This window comes from Tachypleus tridentatus, chromosome 5 (assembly GCF_004210375.1).
Source record: "Tachypleus tridentatus isolate NWPU-2018 chromosome 5, ASM421037v1, whole genome shotgun sequence".
In the NCBI taxonomy this organism is placed as follows: Eukaryota; Metazoa; Arthropoda; class Merostomata; order Xiphosura; family Limulidae; genus Tachypleus; species Tachypleus tridentatus.
This window is the reverse complement of record NC_134829.1, coordinates 19,922,683-19,946,264: the sequence shown is the minus strand read 5'-3', so window position 1 is coordinate 19,946,264 and position 23,582 is coordinate 19,922,683. Positions and strand designations below refer to the sequence as shown.

General features: G+C 32.2%; 1 protein-coding gene across 1 annotated transcript; it reads left to right on the top strand.

Moving 5' to 3' along the window:
• Window positions 1-12,820: 12,820 nt before the first annotated feature.
• Window positions 12,821-17,925, top strand: LOC143250653 (uncharacterized). The gene is made up of 5 exons (XM_076501516.1): window positions 12,821-13,052; window positions 14,148-14,244; window positions 14,963-15,032; window positions 17,235-17,352; window positions 17,666-17,925. The coding sequence occupies exons 1-5, from the start codon at window positions 12,891-12,893 to the stop codon at window positions 17,771-17,773; spliced, it is 555 nt and encodes a 184-aa protein (XP_076357631.1). The 5' UTR covers window positions 12,821-12,890; the 3' UTR covers window positions 17,774-17,925.
• The last annotated feature ends 5,657 nt before the right edge of the window (window positions 17,926-23,582 follow it).

Below are 23,582 nucleotides of genomic sequence, written 5' to 3'. Positions count from 1 at the left end.
AACTAATTCTTTCATTGATGTATCAGCATTTGCACAGAAACACAAAGTATTTTGTAAAACTTTGATGGCTACTTTAGTACACTAAAACTCTTGTTTTTGGAGCTAATAAATTACATTGTTTTAAAGAGAACCAAGTAATTTCCATGCTGTTTTGATGTATACAAGTCACTAATTAGATCATTTAGCTGTTCTTGTGTGATTAGATGAGAAAGTTTATGATGAGGTGCCACAAGAATGGAATTATTACATGAGGATGATGAAAGTGATTATTTTCTTCTTTGTAGTATAAGTCTTCTGTTTCACTATTTGCTGATTGATGTTGCACTATAAGTCCATCTCCATCAGGTACTGGCTTCATTGTAGATGCAATGTATGGGCATTTAATGTACTGTTTAGTTTTCCTGAATATCCAGAAACATTAGTCATGCATAAATAACAATTAGATTTTCTTTTAGTTCACACCATATTGTAGGAATTGCAAGTGACATATTTGTTATCTTCTTATTTAGCCACTGTATAGGGTGTGCAAACTGCAAAATAAACGTGTGGAACCCAGTGATTTTTTTTTGGTCACCACTTTTACACTCAAAATAGTAAGCTATCTTTACTTCGTGTGTGATGTTTTCCTTTGTGAAACTGTGATATATTTTTCACAAGTGTAACAAAAACTGTTTGAGTGATTTTTGCATTTTTGGACTTTACTTGAACTGAAGACAGTTAGCACGTGAAATGATTTTCTAAACAATATAAAAGAATTTAAGCTTACAAAACTAAAGTTTAAAAGATTAAAAAATCTTTACAGGATTTGATTATATGTGGTTATTATGCAAGGAAAAAGATTGAAATTTGTTTTAAATGTGCACTGAGTGAGGCGAAGTGACCAACTGAGTAACTGAGAAACGACTAAAAGAGAGGTGTCTTACTTCACCCTTCTTATGCTCAGTCAAAAAACATCTCAAATATTCTAGCAAACTTAGTAGTGAAGGTTTTGTGATTATTAGGCAGAGCAGGTGAGCGTGGGAATGAAGAAAAAGTAGTACATGTTGTTACACTTATATCTAGAACAAATATATGAACAACATACTTGGAATTTTACACAAATACAATACAGCCAGTGTTTGATGTTATAAAAAAATGCATGCCTTTTACCTATTAAACTGGCCAAGTAAATTTAATTTCACACTATAAATCTGTTGTACTGAGTTATTGCGTGATATTTCACACACTGTTGATACAGTATTGAAATATTACAATAACTCAAAAAATATAGAGGCGACGAAAAAATTCTGAGTACATTTTTAAACCAACAAAGTTAAATCACCATAAATCACTTGAATTTTTTCCAGTAGCAATTTTTTGTTGTTTAGTGTAAACAGTACGTCAAATGCTATAGAAACAGTAAAAGTATGTCCTGCTAATTAAATATAGAATCGAAAACTATAAGTTGAGACAATTTGTTTGTTTGTTTTGAATTTCGCGCGAAGCTACTCGAAGGCTATTTGTGCTAGCCGACCCTAATTTAGCAGTGTAAGACTAGAGAGAAGGCAGCTAGTCATCACCACCCACCGCCAACTCTTGGGCTACTCTTTTACCAATGAATAGTGGGATTGACCATCACATTATAACGCCCCCACAGCTGGGAAGGCAAGCATGTTTGGTGCGACCGGGATTCGAACCCGCGACCCTTGGAGTACGAGGCGAACGCCTTAACACACTTAGTCATGCCGGGCCAAGTTGAGACAAGCAGAAATCTGAATGCTGTGCCATGGAAGTATAGTAATACTGTCCACCTATAAGAACACCGTTCGAAATTGTAAAGTACACACAATATGCCTGTAGAAATTTAGTAAAACCGTCCGTCCAGTAGCACTATCTGTGAAACTAAATATTTTTTTCAAGAACAATTTTATTGCTACGGTAAACCGATAAAAATACCTGTAACAGATTTACATATTTGGGATATATAAGTAAGTCTAGACATTGATGACGTAGTCGCAAACTGAGACACCCAACAATGAGCTCATAATTACATTAAACTATCCTCTTATAGAAACGTTACCCTTAGTAACACGCCTAAAATTATAAGACCTATATAAAGGAAAACTATATAAAATGATAAGATTAAAATAGCAGATTTAATGTTGTACTTACAAAGTGAAACTATAAACATAACGTTGTGGAAATTCGGTTAAATTATTAATTTTCAGTCTTTGTTAATATATTCCTAAATTTAGCTTCTATATATAGTTTAAAAATTGCTAAAACCGAAAAAAACGTTGAAAACAATTCTGTTTTTACGAAACATTTATATTTGCCATTAGCAGATGTTTAATTTATTTGCATAAAACCGATTACAAGGCCTTCAGTTACCAATTTTAAAGATAAAAATTTAGCCCCCAGTGTAAAAGAATTAAACAATCAAAGCCAATTACTAATAATAATTATTTCTTGAACGACGTTAAAATCAATTTTTATTTTGCTTCTAGGTAAACAAAGCTTGTAGACTATCATTAATTAGAGCATCAAATACACAAAAAAATTAAAAACAGAAACTGTTTTGCACGAAATAACTTTCATTTCTTAGAGAATTTTGAAACGTAACTCCATAAGACTTTAAAAAGCACATCTTATTAAAAACTTTCATTAAATGAAGGAAATTTATAAATGTTGGGAACTGGAACCTAAACCTACTGGCGGAGTCCAGTTTGGAAATTTATTAATACTTTTCCACTTTCGGATAAAAACTTTGAGTTTTGTATCATGAAAAAACTAGCTTTTAGACGAATGAAAACCATATTGTTGTGATAAACCACTGGCTAGAGTGGTGTTGTTATAGATTCATGAAATATGTATATTCTTCCGGAAAAGGTTCATAAACAGAAGGATAAATCATTGCTTTTCATATATTAAGCTGCTGATAATATGTATAAAAAAATCCTTCCAACTGAATCTAAGATGTCTATTTATTTGAAATAATATGAATATCAAATCGTACTTCAAAGGATGTAGTTTTGTGTGCCAGTATCTGTATATATATGACAAATGTCTGCGCCATCTGTTGAATGATATCACAAACAAATACTTTGGGTATTGAAGATTCTGGTAAATAGAAAAATAAATGTGATATGTGCAATGGCTATTTTTTATTAAATAATATAACACAATTTAAATAAAAGTATTCTTCTTACACGAATTTCACCAAGACTATACATTAGGGTTTGATTACATCTTTATTGATGTAATTTTTAAATGTAGTACTGAGTATCTGGAACTCCTAAAACAAACTGAAAACAGTTTAACTTTTAATATACCAAAACATTACAGTTTATATTAGTAAAATTTATTAAAACTTAAAGTTGTGTACATTGAACCATCTTGATGCAATGATTATAGATCAATGAGGTGTGAATAATTTCTTTTTAGGTACGTTCTGCGACTATATTATAATTAAAAAAGTACATATAAATATTTTTATTTTAGTATTTGCAGGTGCGGTATACGAAATACTTCAACACGAATGTGTGAGAGACTGCTGTCAGCTTGATTTAGAATAAATACACTCTCTAAGCTGTTATTTATGAAGATAAATGACAGGTGAGGTTACAGTGTAAGTGTGTACATCTTAACGCATTCAAATCAGTTTTATTTGTTAAATATTTCTCTTTAAAAGGATCCTGTCGATGCGGTACATCTGAAGTGCTGATATTAATAAGAAAGAACGATAAGTTATATATAACCTACTGCCTTTTTAACTTATCGTGCAAAGACCCATTCAAAAAATTATTGCTGAATTGTAGAAATACGCGCAAAATAAAAGAAATTTGCTAAAATTGTGTTTCCACAGCATGTGTCAAACACAGCTAGTTTGTGAAATACATATGCTCGTTTCTTCTATAAATATATTTAATGGTGAAAAAACTGATTGGGATTTTAAATTATTTGTATCCATATGATGATACTACGCTTTTGCACAGTTATATCGTTTTAATCCGAAAATCACTATAATTAATATATCTAACTAAAACAATTGTACATCTATCATGCCGACATTTATGTTTGTGTAAACAAACTAATTTAAGTCTAATTAATGGATTTTCTTACACTATTTCATGTTTTGCTGCAATGAAACATCTATGAATTTATGATATTTTGCAGTAAGTTTGGTAAAACGTACATAAAACATTTTGACATAATGTTTTAAAGATTCTCTGTATAGCAAATAATAATATGGTGTATATTTACCGTTAACGCTAAGTACTGCTGGATAAAAATGTTTTATTATATCTAAATGATGAAATGTTGCGATTATGAATTTTCACTAATATTGGGGTAGGAAAGTGAGCGAAACAAAAACGAATGTTTTAACCTCCTAAGGAAACTGGCCGATAGAATGTTAATGCTAATTGATTTTTACATAACGTTTGAATAGTAGTAGAAAAAAGTTTTCAGTGGTACAAACATAACAGAAACCTTTATTATTTTGGACAAAAAATTATATATATATAGTTGTCTTAGTGTTTCAAACCCCAGCCCTTTGATTTTCGTGAGGTTAGTTACCGAAATATAAAAATATTCTTGGCTTCCTTCATTCGATACTAAATTACAAACCCACCACTTCTAAAATCTTTGGAAAAATAATGATTGTTATTCACACGCTCTGTCTGTCTGTGTATCAAGTATCAGACGTAACATAAAGATAGGTATAGAAACGTATTATCTCTGTCTTAAACAACTAATTTGATTGTTCGTTTGTTTCTGAATTTCGCACAAAGCTGTGCTAGCCGTCCCTAATTTAGTAGTGTATGACTAGAGAGAAGGCAGCTAGTTATCACCACCCACCGCCAACTCTTGGGCTACTCTTTTACGAACGAATAGTGGGATTGACCGTCACATTATAACGCCCCCACGGCTGAAAGAGCGAGCATGTTTGGCGCGACGGGGATGCGAACTCGCGACCCTCAGATTTCGAGGTCGCATGCCTTAACACGCTTGGCCATGCCGAGCCAATAATTTGATACAAAGTATAATATTTGAGGAATCATACTTGTACGACACAAATAAACAGCAACAGTTTACTGCAGTCCTTAAGACAGTGCTTATATAGGTATGAAACTTGTCCCTTCAGTGCTTTGATTTACTTTACTAGTAATGTGTTTGTCCCGCGACTGAAAATCACTTTTAGTTTTGGTAACAACTCTGGTTTGAAATAGGTATACTTGAAGGCATTTTAATAAACTGTATTGGTGGAAATATTAAGCTATTTTAACATCAGCAGTCATTATTAAAAAGCACAAAAAGCAAAACAAATTTGAATTTGGGGGAGGGAGAACACCGACGATTAAAGACACCTTACTTGGTATATTGAAACATCGAACTATCATTGATAATTATACACAAATTTTTGTTTTCATTTGAAAGTGATTCCTTATTACCGAGTCAAAAGTTCTTCAACTTGTTCGTTCAAAGTACTGTACATTATTTCGAAATTCGACCCACTACTGAAAATTTCTTTTCATCACTCTTACGTTTTATAACTTATCTCGGACGAATATCTGATTTATTACGTTACATACGTTACTTATAACGACTTAAAAAAAAAAAAGCCGGAAATTTTAATTTTAATTTAGAAGTTAATCGGATGTCGATATGTATTAAATATATGATATTTGCCAACACGCAAATTTGTTTCTTAACATAAATACCTTTTATTGTACAAACAACAGTACAACTTATAATAACGGTTATTACAAGTAATGGTTTATATACAAGAGTTTTCCTGTCTAGAATTGAATATTTTGTCGACGGTTCACAAGACGTTTTTACGTTGATACAGAGATAAACTTCAACTGACGGGATTGCTAGCTAGCTCTATTCTTCACAAGTGAGTTTTTCGCGACAGAAGTATCTAAATTCCTCGTGGAAATAGTAACGCCCAAAGTTAATTCACTGAAGTTTGTAATGTTCGAAATCTTTAAAAGTTTCTGGTCAAATGTCTCCAATTTTTCAATTAATAAGTGTTTGTCACAATTAGAGCTTCCGAGGCTTATAGTATACTGACTGTAGCAGACTAAACAATATTGTAAAACTGTTTCTTCACGCGTCGATTTATAAACGTTAAGGCGAAGTTCTAGAAAGTTCAGTTGGCATAACAATATTTAAAGATATCCTAGTACTTTCATAAAACATATGTTGTTGATTTTTACCCTCGAGGATCTTCTATAATTTAGAGAACAGGCTGGACTTGCGCAATACATATTTAACAATATAAGTTACATACATTTCTAAATATATATTAAACTGAAACAAATATAGATATTAAAATAATATCAAATCTATTGCAACCATTTACTTAAAGGTCGTGGTATGTTACACCACACCAAAATACCACAAAGTACTATAAACTACTAGTGTAGCGTATCAAAGTGGGCCTGGCATGGCCTAGCGCGTAAGGCGTGCGACTTGTAATCCGAGGGTCGCGGCTTCGCGACCGCGTCGCGCCAAACATGCTCGCCCTCCCAGCCGTGGGGGCGTTATAATTTTACGGTCAATCCAACTATTCGTTGGTAAAAGAGTAGCCCAAGAGTTGGCGGTGGGTGGTGACTAGCTGCCTTCCCTCTAGTCTTACACTGCTAAATTAGAGACGCCTCGGTGCAGTGGGCTAACAACCTGCTTGCTTAAATACTTATTGAAGAATCCGCAAGCGATTGCGGCCCTATGTTCCTAGATGGAATCTAATGGTGAAAACTAATTAACTGTATAAAAGTAATTCAGAAATCAAACAGTATACAGTGTGTCTGAATTAATCTATTATACTATATATTTTTAATAGCTCAGTTTCTTCTATTGTTTATGTTCAATTAGAACCAGAATAGATTTAACCGAGGTGGTGTATTTTACTACTTATTGGCATTATCTGGTAATATTGCTCTAGAAACAAGAACCGTGTCGAGTCCTTTAGGTTTAATTGCAACCTTCCTTGACTTGGTTACACTGAAGTAATCACAATTTTCAACGACACTAAGTAAATCAACAAGCAGCGGATCTTTTATTTCTGGTTAAGCAATTTTTCGAGTCTCATGTTCTTTTTTACTGAAACACTTCAATAGACTTGTTTTTCGTTAAGCTATTGCAAACTCATTTCGACATATATCCTTCATTCTGATTTTCTGTGTACGTGGTACAAATTACAATTTCTTTGAAGCTCTAATAAAATTGCGTGTTTATTGTGTTCGTCGCATGATCAACATTGCTACGTTGTTGGCGAAACCGATTTCTTTGTTATTGTAGTTTGTATTCGTACCAGTCTGTAACACATCGTTGTTCGTATCACACGTTTCTTACATACACCTGTCTGCACAAAACATTGTTAGCTGTTCTGTAAATTTGAAAGTTTTTTTTACCTGCAATCATTTTTATGTCTAACATGCACGTAAACCTATATTATACTATGAGTAATGCAAAGACAAGCTAAGTGTAAAGCCTTCAAATAAGTAACAGCAATAAAAATAGCTTTAATTTTACCCGAATAAAGCAGTTTCTACATGTGAAGTTTATACACAATTTGACAACACGATGGATATGCACAACAACATTTATTGACCTATAATACCACACACAAAAACATTGTGGTTCAGCTAGGTAACTTTTACGTTTTCTTTAAATATCAATGGATGATCGTTTAAAAGAAACATTTGTGAGGTAATTCAGAAGAAAACACTATAATTATGGCAAAAAATTATCGCAAAAACGAGAATATTTGCATTTTAACTTTGTTAAAATTATAGTAATGTGTCCTCATATCTTATGGTATCTATATTGTTTAACGCATCAATGCTTGTAGAAATATAACAGCAAAACTGAAACATGTTGTTTCTAAAAATAGTTTTTGTTAATCCTATTACAGCGTGACTCATACTGTTCTCGAAAAAAATAGTCAAATCACCACGTGCCAAATTATTCTTAAAATTTAATCTGGAAAACTTGATACAAATATTCCAAACTCCAGTTCTAAAACGAAACTTCGTGTTAGGAGAATAAAGAAACAAAAAACAGCTCCAAAATTTTGCTTTCCTCTTGGTCGAATATGTTTTACTGGTTAAGGCACTAGAGTAGCAATCTATGGGTCGCGGGTTCACATTTTGTTACCGAACATGTTCATCCACCCATCAATGGGGTATTGTAATTTATGGTAAATCCCACTATTCATCGGTAAAGAGTATCTCAAATGTTGCCATTGGGCGGTGCTGAGTAACTGCCTGTACTCAAAAACATTATGGAGTGCTATTGCACATAACCCATGTGTAGCTTACGGCGAAATTCGTATAAATAAACAAATATTCTTTGTATTGATTATATCAAGGGTTATTCTTATTTTACGTGATTCCGTTTACACTTTAAATGATGAATCTACTTGAATAATTTTCATATCCTTCGAATTGTAACTACTCATTATACTCATTAATGGAAAATGCGTAAATCTATGGAAGAAGCGTGCACCATACTGATATATATATACTCTTATATAAATAAACAGAAATACACATTAAGAACAAACTAATAACAAACTTTACCAGTGTTTGATAAAAATAATTATTTGGTACAGGGATAATCTGTTTGACAGAAGTTGCGTAGATGTGCAAACAATAAAAAATAGTTTTATTATTGAAACTTTTCTTCTTGCTCATGGCTTTGTTAACAAGGTGGGAAGAAATAGAGATTTCTTTTTTAAACAATGGGAAAAATATTTTCTTCCGTTTTTCCTAAGTTCAAGCACTTATATTAAAACATCATTTTCTGTTGTTCAAACATCTACATAACATTCCTTTCAAAATATATACTGTCGAAACGTAACTTCAATTTGAACCCTTTTCCAAGGCTACCGTATTTTGCGCTTTGTGAGACGTTACATCGTGGAAGACGCACCCCAATTTTGGAACGACAATTCTAAGAAAAATTATTTTGACTCAACAACCAACACCTTGACGCAGCCTTGACTTTTTCCAACCTACTGAGTAAATACAGTAAAATACATTATATTCTTTACAGTATATTGACAGTATTAGTTAAACTGAATGTTTTATGCTAATGAAAATACTTGTAATTGTAAGTAATGAGATTACGATCTGTATGAGAAACCGTTTTGAGTTGACCCTAAGCTAACCTCTCGCCTTAACCTATCACTTTTGCCTTGGAAGACACATGGAGATTTTCAAGGTATTTTTAAAGAAAAAGTGTGTCTTACAAGGCGTAAAATACTGTATTTGTTCTAAGGATTCTCAAGGCAGAATTATTTAGATTTAAAATATTTAGTTGCTTAACTGTTCTTCTCTTACTCGAAATGCATATGCTCAAATGTATAAAGTCAACATTTCTGAGATCCAAGGGCCCATTAGAAATACAGTTGCAATTTGTAAAAAGCCCACTTGTGATCAGGGCTGATGCGACAGTCTTTTAGATCATTTTTTCCCCATTCACTAGCCGAAGACTAAAGGCCCCATAATGCCGCCTTAATGTGACACGAAAAACTGGAAACATGGTTTGATTTTATAACTAGTTGATAATTTTCTTACGTAACATTTGTAGGGTTGATTTGTGCAGCTGGCAAGATGTTTTTGCTATAGTGTCTTCATAGGCCTATGTAAGTCACTTGTTTGCAGTGTTTCGTTAATTATGAACTCCAGTTAAATCCTTATGTTCTGAAGATAAAAAAGAACAGAAAAACAGTATTTTTTAAAAACTGTGCAATACCTTTAAATATAGCTGACTTCAGTAGTAAAAGATGCAAACAAATACAACTTAAGTTCTCAATGTTTTAAAGTATCTAAGCATGAGAAAGAGATCGTACGTATTCTGTGTCACTGAAATACGTTACAGCAAAATATTAAAATTTTATATAAGGCTTAACTTAGTTCATCTGAGAGCCTAACTCTTATCGATGGGTAAATTATAATTTAAACTATATAAGCCATCAGGTTTATATAGTAATAATATCCGACCATAAATATTTTTAGAAATAAAACCACTCAAAAGATGCGAAAATTATTTCAAATAAAATCTCATGGGTTGTTTGAACTTTCGTTTTTCAAAAAACTGTTTAAAAACTCTCTTCTTGTAAAGATAATAGAGTCGAACATTTCCCAGAATCTTTATTTGGAAAGTTATTGTTGAAGCTTTGGCTAATCAGAGCAATACTACATGATTTTTACGACATTTTTTCCAATCAAGAGGCTGACAGGCCAATTGCTTATTAGGATATTTTTTTAAGATTTGCAGTGTGATAAAAAAAAAGAGGTGATAGCTAACCATAATGAATGACCAGGAGATGAAACTTGATATGCTATTTAAAGTTGATGACGTATTATTTTAAAAAAAAAGAAGGTTGTTGTTTTGGAATTTCGCACAAAGCTACTCGAGGGCTATCTGTGCTAGCCATCCCTAATTTTGCGGTGTAAGACTAGAGGGAAGGCAGTTAGTCATCACCACCCACCGCCAACTCTTGGGCTACTCTTTTGCCAACGAATAGTGGGATTGACCGTCACATTATACACCCCACGGCTGGGAGGGCGAGCATGTTTAGCGCGACCCTCGGATTACGAGTCGCACGCCTTTCGCGCTTGGCCATGCCAGGCCTAAAAAAAAGAAGGAACGATGTGATATCAATTTGATAAATATTCAAAGAGCAGTCAACCCTCAGCATAGACATAGTTTGATAAGCTTTTTTTAGGAGCATCTTCATAAGCAGGATCTTTTAGTGGTAAAAATGTAACACAAGTGTTTAAATGTTTTACAGGGGTTAATAATGTCCTTGTATGGCGATTCCACACAATCACACTCGCAAGAATTATAAGTTATTTGAGTCAATAAACCTAATGATGTAGAATACATTAGCTGGCGAAGCACGTCTCTTGTAAGTGATTTGTGTGTGATGTGATATCACTTTAACAATAATAATATTCTAAATCATTTCATTCCTCGCTGGTTCAATACGAGTTTATAATTAAATGAAAGTATAATAATATTTAAATTCCACCTAGTTTGTTATATGTTACTGTCGATAAAGCCATATGCGAAATAAGCAAGTGAATTTGTACTTTATCTTTTTTTAACAACATTTAGATTTCACTTCAAAGACATACAAGAGCTTATCAGGTCGTCTTTGTAACCGATGTAAACGCTCTCTCAATTCGGTTCCACAACAAAAAGACTAGGAGAGAGGGTTAAAAACATACAGTAATGCTAATATTCACAATAATTCAAATATTCTTCACCACTTGCTAAAAGATAAATATTACATTGTAATGCCTAAAATATGTTAAAATAATTGAAAGTATAGCGAACGAAATGCTGTTAAAAATTAAAGGTTTGACATCACTTCTTGGGACAGAGACTGTCACCAAGCTCGGAGGGAGCCTCATATGGCAGTTTCTATGAAATATTTCTAATCAAGCAAATCTATTCTAATCTATTAACACCGATACATAAACTACATCACAGCAACATTAAACAGGTTATTTTATTTTTATTTGTTCTATATATCGTTTAACTACTTTACTAGTAATTCATCCGAAAGATAAGTGTACAGTTTCGGGTGTACTGATTACATTAGTTTCACTCGCGCTGCTGAATTTGGTGTTCCAAGCGAGGTCAGCTCCTTGCCCTTTCCTTCAAGCCTTTTGTGAAATGATGCTCCCAAATTAAGGAGACTTTCCTAATTTAAATATAAAAGCTTGCTCTGAACATTCAATAAACTGCTGCTGAGCTTTTATTAGTGCTATGAATTTTCCTCTTTGATCACGTCAGTCAGTCAGTTTTGTAGCTTATAACTTCAAAAATTATTAACTGGTGTTGACATCACAAACTGATACAAAGTATTATTATAATAATGGCCCGGCATGGCCAGGTGGGTTAAGGCGTTCGACACGTAATCTGAGGGTGACGGGTTCGAATCCCCGTCCGCGCTAAACATGCTCGCCCTCCCAGCCGTGGGGGTGTATAATGTGACGGTCAATCCCACTATTCGTTGGTAAAAGAGTAGCCGAAGAGTTGGCGGTGGGTGGTGATGACTAGCTGCCTTCCCTCTAGTCTTACACTGCTAAATTAGGGACGGCTAGCACAGATAGCCCTCGAGTAGCTTTGTGCGAAATTCCCAAACAAACAAACAATTATTATAAAAGGAAATAGTTAATATAAAATATCACTGCATACAATTATTTTAGGATTTAATATGATTTTGTAGTCCATAACATTAATTTTCTAATAAGAATTTTTAGTGTATTCGACTATGCTTTGACAGTTAACTCACATGAACATACCAAATAATAATAAAGATAAATCGGTAATATCTTAGAGCGATTATTGTACATGTATACGCATGCGCTATGAGGCTGGTTGAACATTGTTTTGTCTGTTGTTAAAAGCAAAGCAACAAAATGTGCTATCTATGCTGTGCTCACTATGGCTGTCAAAACTTGGTTTTCAGCGCTACAAGCCCTTCAACTTAGTGCTATGTCACTAGAGGGGGTTGTTTAAAGAACAAGATTAATTTTAAATAACTATTTTATGACAATTTTCTGATGTTGTTTGTTTTTCTGCAATTGTTATTGGCTTTGGTTAAAAGGAGGAACTTCCTGATATATAAACATTATATTTCTACAGGACTTGTTGAAGAGCTTATATTCAATTGCTTATTTCATATTTGCTCAGAATTGTGTAAATTTGATTGGCAGTTCTGTAAGTAAGGCGGGGCTTTTGGTGAAACTGTAGTTGTTACTATTAGTTTAGGTATAGGTATTTTCATTTTATCTATATAAGTATTTACACTTCGAGAAAGAGAGATCTGAGAGGAGAGATCAGCTGCCTTACTATTTACCTGATTGAAAGATAAGTGCACAATGACAGTTATTATGATTATACTAGTTTCATTCGCTTTTCTGTCAGTAGAGGGCTGCGGTAGTAAATTTTTCCCTTTGAGTTATTTTCGGGACAAGCCTAAAAAAGCAGTTGTTGTTTTAACTGGTGAGAATGTAAACGGCATTCTGAATTTTTCACAAGAGGTATGTTTTGTACTTTTTTGGAATATGTGTTGTTCTGAAAGATGCAAGAAAAAAAGACTTGGATAAAATATAATAAATGAGCTACGAGTAGACGTGCTCTTATATTATATTTTATCCAAGTTTGTACTATATGGGCACTTTTAAAAAGAAATAGAATGAATTTTCATTTTTTTTAAAGTGATTTTAAAAATAAATTTATGAACTGAAAAACGAGGCTTTTGTTTAAGTCTGTTGTTACCGCAATGGAAAATTTTCGAGACCTTAATTTGTACGTTATAATTACTTACACTTGTTTCAACACATTAGTTGTAGGCCTATTATATTTTAACACTGTATTTTGTATTTAGTCCCTTTGAGTTTGTTGAAGGAAGAAGAAGAGAGACATTCATATAATCAGAACTGTTGTTGTTATGGTATGCACTATCGAGGTGAAATTATCACTGCTATTGCACTAAACAAAAAAAAATGTTGACATTTTGATTGTACAAAATAAACATAATTTGATTTCATTTCAAAAAGCAAATTCACTGAATAAAACTTTTTAACTGAACGACAGAAAAGGTCTCGGATTCTTAGTTTCACAACCGTAATGTAGAATACAAAAAGCCTATATATATTATATGAATAGTTTTGTCTCTGGCCGTTACGATTAAAATTCATAAATTAATGTTGTTCTTCCCACATTTCGGTTGAATTTTTGTTAAAAGTATATTTATATATTATTTTGACTCCAGGAAAGGAAAATGTATACTTTTTATTTTGTTTTTTGATGTTGAAATACGTATTAATAACGTTAATAATATTTTATGCAAGAAAATATTCTGCAATAATGTATACACATTAAGTTTCCAATTTCCATCCCATAAACAAAAAACTTCTAATACTTTATTTATTTCTTACTTCCGAGATTTGTTTCTTTCGAGATTGTATAATTCTTCAAAGCTTAGACATTATATGTTCTTAAATTAACACTTATAGATCAAATATTTTGATTCCTGTCTGTAAAGTGACATGAAACTTTTAAACATAGTTCGGTTCATTGATCATAATATCTTATGTATTCTCTAAACATCAAGTTTATGACGTAATTTGTAGGCTTGTGATTGTCCCATAACAATCAGTGGTGAAATTTCTGGTCTTTCGAAAGGACTACACGGATTCCACGTGCATGAATATGGTGATATAACAAACGGTAATGCATAATTACTTCGTTCTCGTAACGTTAAGAGTTACGTATATATCTACGTAAGCTTTTTAAATAAAATTTAATTTTTATTTTATTTTATATTTTAAAAAACTTGGTAGTTTTTCTTCTTACCGTTAATTTTAAAGCTACGTCATAGAAAACTTGGCTTTAGTAACAACTTTGGAAGTGTTTGTAAACTGTACTTTTCTAAAAAGATCCGATAAACTATAGAATACGTATCAGTTACTTGATTTACCTCTGCTCTACGTTTTCAATATTATCATATTAGAAGTCAAGTCTTCAAAACATATTTATTTTTCAGAGAAACGACGATAAAATTCACATAATTTTAAACTAATCATATTTTTCAACCAATCAACATTTTTCGTTTTTATGAATGAGATCATTTAATTACTAATTTATTGTTTTATTTTTTACATCTCAGATATTTTCAGTATAAATTGCATTATTATATTTATTATACGACTAAAAATATGACAGTATTTGGATGTCTTTTTAAAATTTGCGTTAAGAGATAACGTATGTTTCATTTTTAAAACGCACTATGAATGTTATTTACAATGAAGGAAATTTAAAAGTTTCTACATATTTGCACATTTCTTAATTTGTTTCAGCACAGTAATATTTTAAATATATTAAAGAAAAACTACGTATTCATGAAATGTGTTTAAATTAGTTAATTAATTAGTCTATTCGTATCCAGGATGCACGAGCGCTGGGAGTCACTTTAATCCTTTCGAACTAGACCATGGTGGCCCAAGTGATAAAATTAGGTAGGTAAATTAACTGCATTATTTCGACACATACACACTATCGTTGAGTATATTCACTTGTTGGGTGGTTATTTTAAATCTTTTGCAGTGTCTCTAGTCATCTAAATGTTTGCAAAACTTAATGCTTTCTTAACTAAGTCAATTTTGTTGGGCAGGAATACGTCTTTATTTAGCTTTCAGTTACGTCATAGAACCATTCATTTTTGCCAACTAAATTCTTGTAGGCTTTAGATGAACTTTAAATTATTTACATTTTATAAATAGCACACAGAATTCAACGGTTGTACATACAGGTAAATGTATATTACCTTAATACTACTAAACCAAATGTTTACTTTCAACGACCCTGAAAATGTGAAAATTGAAAAAGCGTATTTGAACAACATTTATATAAAAATCATATATGATACAATAAACTATTGACTGAATAAGTATAGTGTTTTAAGTGAACTCCTTTAGTTAAAACAAGTATTTAAGAATAATTATTGTTTTTTTTTATTCAAATAATATGAAGCACAAAATAAATAATGGTTAAAAATTTGTGATTAAAATAATGCTCATAGCATTATGATTTAGCTGTAAAATTATAAGCGCCCCAGTGGAGCAGTTTTATGTCTGTGGACTTAACGACGCTAGCAACCAAGATTTGATACCCGTGGTGGTTAGAGTACAGATGGCCTATTGTTTAGCTTTATGCTTAAAACTACAGGCAAACTTTAAAATCATAAAACCAACTAGATAATTCATCTCATTTTAACTTTTGTAAGATTTGAAATTTGTATGATGCTCCTCTCTTCTAAATCTGTTCGAGGGAACTGTACAGATGCAAAGAAGTAAGGATGTGGCTTGTGTAGAAGCCACTTCAAAGGAGATGCATGTGCGTCAGTCACTTCAAAGGATATACATGTGCTCGTGTATTGTACATGGAGTATTGACAAAGTAAATGTATGTAAATTCCGCAGAAAGTGGAGACAATTTATGTTCCATTTGATACACTTAAAATATTCTGTAATTCAACTAGAAATATCATTTACAAGCTCATCGCTAGTACAGCGGTAAGTCTAAGAATTTAAAACGCTAAAAGCACGGGTTCGATTCCCCTCGGTGGGCTCAGCAGATGGCCTGATATGGCTTTGCTATAATAAAAAAAACACACACACCATTTACAGCATTAAATATTGGCATCGAAAAACATGGAAATGAAACCTAAAGGTATAAGGGCTACTTTCAAAAGGGTTATTATGAAATAAATTATATCTTGAAATTATGTTGCTTTAATACGTAATGCATACTCAAGGGTGGCAAAATTTTCTCACATGTTGCCGATTTCTGCGTAACATTTACTGAGTTATTTGAACATTAAAATAGGGCAATTACTACCGAAATAGAACAGTGACAAATATTTTTAAGGGTGTTTTTATATTTGTTAGGCATAAATACTCGCTTTTTTTTTTTGCAGCGAATGTAATAACCCTTTTCGACGCAAAATGTTCATAAACCCCAATCGTAAAGATCCGTTCAGATCGGTGATATGTCTTATATCTAATGGAATTAGTAAATATAGGAATGTGAATCAACTTGGGTACCTAAAAATCATTCAGAAAACAGTAACAACATAATCAAAACGGACCTCCAACTGGAAAAACAAATCAAATCACGTATATGTTTTCACGTTCTATCAGTTGAACCGTTGCATATGTCAAACAGTTGTGGAATGAAACTCGAATTTTTGGTGTTCCTTAAGCAGACATCCTGATCAAGTTGCCGGATGCAACGCCTATAATTAATATTTGAGCATATTGTTGACTCGAGTGCTTGAAACCAATATCTTTATCTACTGCTAGATATATTACTGGAAACCCAATAGGAATGAGTGGTGTGTTATGGACATGACAATATTATGAAAGAGCCTTTTCAATGTAGACTAGGCTGCAGTACCATTACTAAAATGCACAATAGTCATATAGAGTACGGTGTGCTAAACCTTTGTGTAATTTTGTACTTTCATGTTACAACTTAATTAAGATCAAAACGCCAGCTTTAAGTCTGTTGCTTCTTCAGATTAGAAAAACATAAAATATTGTTTATTTATGCTTTTATTAATGAATAAAACGTTTTAGGAACATGATTTTGCAATGTTAACAGTATGTAAGGCTTCGTAAGTCAACTTGTGAAGAGTAAACTTATTTGATCGTACGACAGGCATGTTGGAGACTTGGGAAATGTAGAAGCTGGTAATGACGGTGTAGCAAATGTGCAAAAAACGGATAGATTACTCTCATTGTATGGCCCTCAATCAATTCTAGGACGGGCAGTTGTGGTAAGTTCTATTGAAGATGTATATATTTAGTGAAGTATTTTATTAGTTTCGTTTGTTAGTTTACGTATCTAAACAGCACATTTTAATTGATATTAGGTACTATTTTTGTAAAATTAACGTTAATGGTTAGTGTTTTAACGTAGATATTGCTCTAGGTAAAACGTATTTCAAAACAAAATTAAACAATTTTTATGAGGAAGACAACCATTTTCAAAGTGCTAAATATTAATATCTTAAAGGCAGACCGCGCGTATTAAATGAATACTTCAACAAATTCACACTGAAAGCAAAATACCGTTATTTTACTTCTTAGGTTCATGCAAACCAGGATGATTTGGGAAGAGGAGGACATGAGCTCAGTAAGACGAGTGGTAATGCAGGTGGGCGAGTTGCTTGTGGAGTGATAAGTATTTCTCAGTAATATCTTGGTTGAAAAAAGATCTGTATTTACCTGTGGTGTATATTTCAGCTGTTCTAACTTGTATTTGTTTTTTTGTAATTTGACAATGGATTTGGTGCTTAAGGTATATGTATTGCTAGAGGTATTATAACGGATTATTAAAGTATGTTTAAAAACAATTCTCTCTTGAGGACTTGGTAATGAAAGAACGAAGAAACAATAAAGAACAAACACTTGTTAACAAATAATAAACAAAACGTTTTATGCTGGAAAACTGAAATTAAAAAAACCTATTAAGATAAAAGTCACTAACAACAAACTCAATACGGTGATATGGAAGAATTGTAAGTTACAAGTATGGCTTTTTTACTTTTTAATTATAATTCAGTGTTAAACGGTTTAACAAAAAAAAGAAAACTTTGAGTCACAACAGTAGCTAATTTTACTATTAATAATAATATTTATTCATAACAGACGAAATGTGTTATTGTTTATCCCAGTCTCATACATTGTAGTGAGGTATTTTGTCGAAACTGTAAATGCTTATAGGATAGAAAATTCACTTTTCTATGTTAGCCATACAGCATGGCAATTGAGAAAAGTATCTGTGTATTAACATACGTGTAACAGACGCTTTGTACAGGTGAATATCCAGATAAGAGAATGTTCTTGTTACTGTAAGGTATAAGGGTTTAATGAGATCCGTCACCATTTGTGAAATCGTAAGTATATACCAGCATGTCGTCTAGCCTGTATAAACAGACGCGATTGTAACAGAGAGAAAGGTTACAGAGAAGGTTATGTTATTTGCATTAACCACAGAAGTAAACTGATAAACAAAAAGAAGAGATACGTACAAATGGGCATCCAATTAATATTTTCTGACCACATTCAATTAATGTCCAGTTTTGGCTCAATGAATTAAAAACGAATTGTCAAAATTAAACCAATTAGATGAAGGATCTAATTTTGAGCTGGATATGTAATGCTTCTTCATAAATCGTAATAATAGATGGAAATACGTATGAAACGCCATGTTTTATGGTCCAAAATCAGTTTTTCATGATGTTCCTGTAATTAGTAAAACCTGTATGAGTTTTCCTCGATTTTTCCTGTGGTCAGACGAATTTGCATCAGTCTCCCCGAAGAAATGAGAAGCCAGACTAGAAGACGAAGATGGCCGTTTTGAAACCTCTTTTGGCAAACAACCTCTCTCTAAGTATCGGATGCAACGTATAGAATATAAGGTTGCCTGTATGAAAGTATTACAATGTTGAAGAAAACTTCACTTATTAGAAGTTGTAAGCAAGACATCTGAATTTAATGATGTCTGAATATATTTCGCGTAATAGTTTATTGTATAATTCTTTGCGTATAGTATCAGAATTAATTAATCTTATAGAATGTTTAATTAATAAGCAATTACATAAGCTGAGGGAAAACTGTGATATATATATATATGTTTGATGCAGAAGTATTCCAAGACAATTTTGGCGCTTCCGATATCAACGAATATTCAGATAATTTGGCTATGGAGATTGAATAATAAAGTTTAGTTTATTGTTGTATCACCAGATTCTTCGTGAGTTACTTTATTCCAGACGTAAATTCCCCTAGCTGGTGACTTATGTGATAACTCAGCTACATACGCGACTACCTTTTGGATTTGTAAATAAGTTCATTTGTGGCTCATGAAACGTCCAACCAAAACGGCTGGCCCTGTCACTGGACTTATCTTTTACAGTAAGTTGTACAATGACATATTAATTTTACCACTTGTTATTACAGATTTTCTACACACTAACATCAGCCATAAGATTTCAATCTGATTCTGGAACAAAAAGTAAGAACTGTTGATGTCCTTAGTTCAGTGTGGAACTACAAATGGGGTATCTGCACTTTGCCAGTTAGATTGAATTGAACCCCGGATTTCAATGTTATAGCTCCATATGTTTAACAGAGATGAATTGTCTATGTTCTCTTAATGGTAAACAGAAATAATAAAATCTTGTAGACCTTAAAATAAGAATTGAATGCGTATTCTTTATTGGTTTAAAATATTATTTTGTTTGCTACTTAATTTCTATGAAAGTTTGTAACTAAATGAAAAAGTTGATAACTAAATCAAACTTTAGTCCTTTGTATTTCAAATACCTGTTATAACTAATTTACTAGAAATCATATATAAAAGTAGTATATTACCATTATTTTAATATTCTTTATTTTAGGAAATGTTTATATTTGGGTTTAACTTAGTAAAGATACATTTTCTTCCTTTCTACAAGATTAAATCATAAAACATGTAGAAAGTTTGTGGGTAGTAAACAAGTATTCCAGCTAACATTATCTTATTCTTTGTCCATCTTTGTTCTTTAGCAGTAGTAAGTAACTATTCCTTTGTAATACAGTGAAACTGGACCCGGCATGGCTAAGCATGTTAAGGCGTGCGACTCATCGTAATCTGAGGGTCGCGGGTTCGAATCTCCGTCGCGCCAAACATGCTCGCCCTTCCAGCCGTGGGGGCATTATAATGTGATGGTCAATCCCACTATTCGTTGGTAAAAGAGTAGCCCAATAGTTGGCGGTGGGTGGTGATGACTAGCTGCCTTCCCTCTAGTCTTACACTACTAAATTAGGGATGGCTAGCACAGATAGCCCTCGAGCAGCTTTGTGCGAAATTCAAAAAAACAATCAAAATGTAGAGTTGAAATTGCAACAGTTTTAACAGTTAAGATTTTCAGCTTATAATAGCATAAATTCGTCAAAAGGTCGGGAATTCAAGCTATCAGTTGTGACATTCAGGAATAGTATCGGTTCTGCAAACATTATTTCACTTAAAGTCAATACTTTATACTCAACTTCCACTTTTAAGTACTAATCACTATAAAAATATAAGTATACATAGCAAAGGTATCTGCTATTTGCACTAGCCAGCTCTAACTTAGCAGAGACAGAGAGAGGGCAGTTAGTCAACGTCATCCACCGTCAACACTAGGGTTAGTCTTTTTACCAATGTGCAGTGAGAGTTATCGCTATATTATAACGTTTGAAAGGTGAGGGAGACTCGAATGCGAGACTCACAGATTGCAAGTAGAATGCCCTGGCTATTCGAGGTTTGTAATAGAATAACTTTCTAATTAGCAGATGCTTTATCTACTTAAGGAACGTATTTATTATAACTGAAAATAATTAACCTCAGTTGTGGTTATTTGATAAAGGACTATTCTTTTAAAAAATTATGACCTGCTGTATTTGAGCATTCTTATTTGAAGTTTTCTTAAGGCTGTCTATAGCAGACTGTAAAATTATTAATAGACTGTTTTTGACAAAATTATAATTTGAAAATGATAAAATGATAACAGATTAGAAGAAGGCAACACATATAATTTAAAGAAAACCTTTTTCTTTTTCTTGATGTACACATTTTCAACAACAATCTGAACTTATATTATGTTCCAGTTAAAAATAACATCATGTTCATATTCTGAATTCAACTTAATAAATTGTGTTTATTATTTCGAAATTTAGCCTCTTGTAAACTATAGTGTAAATATGGTCAAAATTTTGTTTTGTTTGTTTAAAATTAGAGAAGACTAATTTGTAGCTATTATTTATCTAGTATGTTTATCTAATGCACTATAATTATTTTTGCATTGGTGATGGAGGTTTAATTCTGTTGAAAGAACATAAATACCAAGCTTCATGTACTTATGAACATTTCAAGGGAAATATGTTTAATTTTTATTCAAAAATGTAAACCAAAAATCAGTTTGTCTGAAAGTTATCTTGCACTATTGAATTAATTAATGTTTTTGAAAGTGTTTATAAAGTATTTTTGTGTTTCTTGTTGCCTGTTTTAATAATGATGACATGAAATATTTCATGTTGTTGTTTATTCCTATATTTTAAGTTCTAACTATTGTAAATTAAACATTTTAATTAATAATTAGAACACCTATATACTAGAAAACTTATATTCATCAAAACACGTCTTACATTTGTTGTTTATAAAACATATAGACTGATGGCATACAACATCAGAGTTGATGAACTATAGTGCTGTAATGAATAATTGTATGTGTGTCATATTTCTGATAATATGTGGAAGCCATCTATGAAAATAGCATGGAAAATAATTCTGGTATTTTGTAGAAGCCATGCATGACAATAGCACGTGACATATAAAATAATATTATACAGAGGATTGTTTAGAACATAAAATAGCATTTACGTATTCAGTCGTATTTTCCATTAATCTTGCTTGTGTTTCAATTCAGGTGACGTATGTTGGTTTGCAAACTGCAGATGTTGCCTGTAGTTGATCTATTCAAGAATTGTTGATACAAAGTTTTTCTATTCTGTGACCATAAAATAATTGCATAATCATGTTGATCAAGTAAGTGAATGAGTGATTCTAACAAGAAAGTAAAAACTATTCCATGACTGTGGATTAGTTGCACACTGGAGGGAGTGAAGAAAGGTAAATGACTTCTTACCAGAAGTAACCCAAGAAGGCAGTGGTTTGTTAAGCTAAAGTTGAAATCTTTCTTTAAAATGCAAAATAAAATAAACAGATACAAGAACTGTGTTTTCAAAATTTTTGTAAAACATATATCCTCTGATAAACTATCTGTTCCAGTGTACATAACAGGCTGTAAAAATTGGTGATCATTCTGCCTGTTGGTGAAATAATGTTTCAAAAATATTGTTGAAGCTTTTTCCAAGATATTTACCATGGCTGAAAGACACAATTATAGTTGTAAGCTAAACATTCCACAAGTCAATAGAAAGAAGAAAGTGAGACTTGTATGCTCTCAGAACAATGTGCTGTTATTGTGATATGCCAAAAAGAAATAACACCTCTCATTTGTTCAGGTTCAATGAATAGACTTATCAACACTAACTATCCAGTCATGTATTCAAGTCAACATGGTATTTCCTGAACAATATGGAAGTGCAAATGGTGACTTATGATATATTACACACAAATATCTCCTATGGGCATCTGTACTTGCACGTTACTGAAATAGTTCTTCTGGAGTTTTCATCTACACATGGTTGATGGACTGTGCATAAGATGTAAAGAGAAGGAAATGAAATTATGCAAAAGCCTCCTGTAATAAAATTAGTGGTGTAAGAAGGGACTGTAAAGCCTAGTCATTCAACTTTGTATATTTACCATTAATCCTGAATATCCCTCTGTGCACCTTTTATACTGGAAACCCTTTATTAGGCCTGTAAAAATTAACTTCATTCAAATTAGTAGTGGGTGTAGTCTCATGTTTATTGTTTGGAAGTACTGCTGTCTATTAATATTTCTTCAGCATAATAATAGAACAAATTAGTGTCTTTCAAAGCTAGAAATATAATTATGAAATGTATACTGCCTTGATGATAGATGGCAAATGGTTATTTTTAGTAAAAAACCCATGAAATGTTTCATCATACAAGATTGACTATTCAAATAGTTTCATCCATGAACTTAATGTTGTCTGCTGAAACTTAGAGAACGTCATTTATTTACCACGATGAAAGTTTCACTTATTTGTTTTCATATTGTTTGGCTTCAACAGTTAAAAAGAATGACAAACTTAGATGGTCATACTCTTTATAATTGTATTTTCTATCTAAATTTTTGATTTTATTCACTTTGTGAAATAATTTATGTTTTCATATCATATATTAATGTATTTCTTCCACAATTTGTAAATTTCATAAAAGAAACATTTGAACAATATACACAGTTTTAGTCTCCTTATTTAAGGAAATATATTGATTTTCTATCAAGGGATCAGAGGAGGTTATTAAAATGAGACTATTCTGAAAATCG